At 47.1% G+C, this 4,657-nt stretch overlaps 1 protein-coding gene across 1 annotated transcript in view; it reads left to right on the forward strand.

The window, feature by feature from the left end:
• LOC112118365 (zinc finger protein 501-like) overlaps nt 1-560 on the forward strand; it is a 6,675-nt gene extending 6,115 nt beyond the window's left edge. Inside the window, exon 4 of the mRNA XM_029913275.1 lies at nt 49-560. Coding sequence (XP_029769135.1) covers nt 49-195 — 147 coding nt within the window. The 3' untranslated portion in view covers nt 196-560. The remainder of the gene's footprint in view (nt 1-48) is intronic.
• The last annotated feature ends 4,097 nt before the right edge of the window (nt 561-4,657 follow it).

Consider the following 4,657-nt stretch of genomic DNA (forward strand, 5'->3'; position numbering starts at 1 on the left):
CATCAGAGGATCCACACAGGGGAGAAACCCTATGAATGCTGTGAGTGCGGGAAAACCTTTGCTTGGAGCTCAAACCTTATTACACACAGGAGGATCCACACAGGGGAGAAACCCTATGAATGCTGTGAGTGCGGGAAAACCTTCGCTCGGAACTCACACCTTAGTAGACATCGGAGAAGCCACACTCAAGAGTGACCGTATGGATGCTGTGAGTGCAGGAAAACCTTTGCTCGGAGCTTGAACCTTGTTACACATCAGAGCATCCATACAGTGTGGGAAATTCTTCTGTCAGAACTCAGCCCTTTTTTATCATCAGAGAAGCTGCAAGGGAGATAAACACCTTAAAATCCTTGTCTATGGCTGAGGAAAGATTTTTGTTTTCCTTTTGCTAATTCCCACATAGTGAGTTTTAAGGCAGCATTTGTGACATTGTGGTATCTCAGCTCCCCCAGCTGAGTTGTCTGCTTTTCCCTTTTGCAGCTCACCCTTTCTTGGAGTGAATTCCAGGGCTGGATTTACACCTTACGCACTCCTAGTTGGGTAAGGAAGGGTGTCCCTAGCCTCTGTTTGTCAGAGGGTGGAGATGGATGGTCAAATTTCATAATTCAGAGGTCAAAAGAACATCCTATCATTTAAATGAATTGTAAACACAGGATATCTTGGTATTCATCTCTCTTTGAAATGTACTGTGAATGGTGGAGGAACAAGCAAATGGCCTTATGTTAATTCGTATAGCTAAGTACCAGTGATGGACCTCCTACAAAGTCATCCTATTTACCTTTTGTTCCCTGAGGAACTCCAACTTGTCAAAAGACATGAAATTGTAGAAAATATCCTTGGGTCCTGATTCTGTCATCTCAGATCTGCTTAGGCTTCATCAGGGGAAGTTTGAGTCGCAAGACTGAGGTCCCAGTTATACCGGTACGCCCTGAATATGAGATTTGGACATTAAATTATAACCCATGAACTATTTCTGAAAGAACTCTTTGCAACTACAAAGCTCACCATCTCTGCTATGAATCTGAACCTCAATGAATTGAACTCTATGTTTGTATGTATATTGATCTTTTAACCATACTCGCTCTCTCTTTTGTTTTTTTAATAAATTTTAGTTTAGTTAATAAGAATTGGCTGTAGCATGTATTTGGGTAGGATCTGAAACATTCATTAACCTGGGAGGTAATGTGTCTGATCCTTTGGGATTGGTAGAACCTTTTCTTTTATGTGATGAAATCAGATTTACAGAAATTGTCATCATATTTAACGTGGGTACCTGGATGGAGGCCTAAGGCTGGAACACTTTAAGGAAACTGTGTTGTTTGGCCTTCTGAGTAACCAGTAAGGTAATAAAGAAGCTGTTTTATGCTGGCTTGGTAAATCTAAGTATTGGAATATCCACCAGCTTTATGGTGATTGTCTGCCCCATTCTTTGCAGTTCACCGTAATTGAGTGACCATAGTTGGAGTAGTCAGTGTTTGTAAGTATCTTGGTCATATGCTAATAGCTATGTGCAGATCTTCCCTCTCCCTTGTCAGCCAGGTAGTTTGTATCAATCCAGACAGTAACTTTCAGCTTCCCATCATTGTGCATACCTCAAAATTTTATTTCCCTTTTTAGAGTTAACTCATTCTTCCCATCAGCAGGATTGGGTCCTTACCCCTGCTTCCCCATCGTTCTCTTATAGAGTTGAAATCTGAACCTCCCTGCTTACAGGAATCCCTTTGCTGGTTAGGTGTGTCCACCAATTGCAGCCCCTCTCTGCTATGAATATCTACACAGACGCTTACATGCCTGCTTTTGGATCGACCACCACCAGCAGCTTAGTGACTGGACTCTTTTATTACAGGGACATAATCAATTCCTACCAACCAGTCAGAATCAGAATTCTGCTTACTTTCCACTTTCAACTCTTGATTCCACATAGGAACAGATGTGCCTAAGCCCACTAGGGTACTATAGACATATTCAAAGGGTCTAGAGCTAAGACTCTGTCTGCTCCCCCTTGCATCCTTGAGGGTTCACCCATCAGCCTGTTCCACTCTGAAAAACTAGTAACCAAATCTTCCCTCTCTAGATCCTGAACAGCAACAAATTCTTTCAGCGGTCCAGTTATGTCCAGAACCACTTTTAGCACATTAGGAGGATTGTCCCATAACTGCCTTTCAGGCAAGCTGTGAAACTCCATGTTTAAAGGATTAGATGCACTGTCTTTCCCTTGCAGCTTTCCTCACTGGCAATATGCAGGTTACAACACAAGCTTAGAAACACTTCCTTCCTGGGTTTCAGTTAAGTCCAGAACCAACTCTGGGGCAACTGACAAATTCATAACCAGTATAAGCTGAGATGCACTTTCTGTCAGCTCCACAGACAAAGGAATGGAGTCAGACTTTCCCTCAGCAGGCATGCTGCTAGTATCAACATACAAAAAATTGCCTCCTCAATAGGACAGGCTCCCACTCCATTCACAGACACCCTGCGTAGACTTTGGCCACATCTCACAGGCACTCAGCGGATTCAGCCATAAGTGCAGGGGACTGGACTTGATGGCCTTTTGAGGTCCCATCCAGTCCTATGATTCTGTTTCCCACAGGCTGTCACGCTGGTTTAGTCACCAGGAAAAAACTTTTATAAAGATTTTGACACCCATTTTCCCAGCACCTTCCCACCACTGATCTGAAACAAACTAGATACACCAACAAGGACACGTGGCTGAGCACTGAGATACAGCCACTTCAGGGGTGGTGCATAGGTGCTGTTTATCCCTTGCCCAGTACTCAGATGCAGCCACTTCTGGGGTGGGACACAGGGGCTGTTTATACAGGGTTCACTTGCCAAGCCCTGAGATGCAGCCACCACTGGGTTACGGTTAGGGTTGGGGTTGGGGGGAGGGATAGCTCAGTGGTTTGATCATTGGCCTGCTAAACCCAGGGTCATGAGTCCAATCCTTGACGGGGCCACTTAGGGATCTGGGGCAAAATCAGTACTTGGTCCTGCTAGTGAAGGCAGGGGGCTGGCCTCAATGACCTTTCAAGGTCCCTTCCAGTTCTAGGAGATAGGATATCTCCATTAATTTATTATTTATATATTTATTTATTGAGTAGGGTTAGGTTAGGGTTAGAGTTTAAGGTTACGTTTAGGATAACGGTAAGGGTTAGGGATAGGGTTTAGGGTTAGAGTAGAGTTAGGCGGTAGGGGTTAGGGTTATATTAGGGTTAGGGTCAGGGTCAGGTTAGAATGAGGGTTAGGATTAGGGTTAGGGTGAGGGACAGGGTTTAGGGTTAGGATGTGGGTGAGTTTGGGGTTAGGGTAGGTTACAGTTTAGGGCTTAAGGGTTAGGGTTATAGGTTAGGTTAGGGATAGGGTTGGGTTAGGGGTTAGGGTTTAGGGCTAGGGGTGAGGGGTTAGGGTTTAGGGGTAGGGGTAGGGTTAGGCTTAGGGTTGGTTAGGGTTTAGGGTCAGGGGGTAGGGGTAGGGTCAGCGGTTAGGGGTTGGGGTGAGGGTGAGGGTGAGGGTAGGGTTTCGGGTTAGGGGTTAGGGTTGGGGTTTAGGTTAGGGTTTAGGGTTAGGGGGTTAGGGTTAGGTTAGGGTGAGGGGTTAGGGTCAGGGTTAGCGTAGGGTTAGGGTTGGGGACGGGGTGGGTGAGGGTTGGGTTAGTGTTAGGGCGAGGGGGCGGGTTAGGGTAGGGTTAGGGTGGGGTGGGGGTTAGGGTTAGGTTAGGGTGAGGGTTAGGGTGAGGGGTTAGGGTTGGGGTCAGGGTCGGGTTTGGGTTAGGGGTTAGGGGGTTAGGGATAGGGTAGGGTTAGGGTTTAGGATTAGGGTTAGGTTAGGGTTTAGGGGTAGGGTTAGGGGTTAGGGTAAGGGTTGGGTGAGGGTGAGGGTTAGGTCACGGTCAGGATAGGGTTAGGTTAGGGTTAGAGTAAGGATTCTGGTTAGGGTCAGGGGTAGGGTTAGGTTAGGTGGGGATCAGGGTCAAGGTGAGGTTAGGGTTACAGTTAGGTTTGGGGTGAGGGTTGGGTTAGGGTGAGGGTCGGGTTGGAGTTAGGTGTAGGGGTAGGATTAGGGTTAGGTATAGGGTTTAGGGTTTAGGGGTAGGGTTAGGTTTGGGGTTAGGGGTTAGGGTTTAGGGTTAGGGTTGGATTAGGGTTAAGGGTTAGGGTTTAGGGTTTAGGGTTTGGGGTGGGGTAGGGGTTAGGGTGAGGGTGAAGGTGAGGGGTTAGGGGTTAGGATTAAGGGTTAGTGTTAGGGTTAGGGTTTGGGGTTAGGGTTAGGGTTAGGGGTTAGGGTTAGGGTCAGGGTCAGGTTCAGGTTAGGGTTAGGGTTAGGGGTTAGGGTTTAGGGTGAGGGTCAGGGGTTAGGGTTAGGGTTAGGGTTAGGGTTAGGGTTTAGGGTTAAGGGTTAGGGTTAGGGTTAGGGTTTAGGGTTAGAGTTAGGGTTAGGGTTAGGGTTTAGGGTTAGGGTTAGGGTTAGGGGTTAGGGTTTAGGGTTTAGGGTTAGGGTTAGGGTTAGGGGTTAGGGTTAGGGTTGAGGGTTAGGGTTAGGGTCAGGGTCGGGTTAGGGTTAGGGTTAGGGTTAGGGTTAGGGTTGCGGTCGGGGTAGGGTTAGGGTTAGGGTTGGGTTAGGGTTAGGGGTAGGGTTAGGGGTTAGGGTTAGGGTTAGG

Source organism: Terrapene carolina, unplaced genomic scaffold (genome assembly GCF_002925995.2).
Source record: "Terrapene carolina triunguis isolate 2854851 unplaced genomic scaffold, T_m_triunguis-2.0 Scaffold569, whole genome shotgun sequence".
Classification (NCBI taxonomy): domain Eukaryota; kingdom Metazoa; phylum Chordata; order Testudines; family Emydidae; genus Terrapene; species Terrapene triunguis.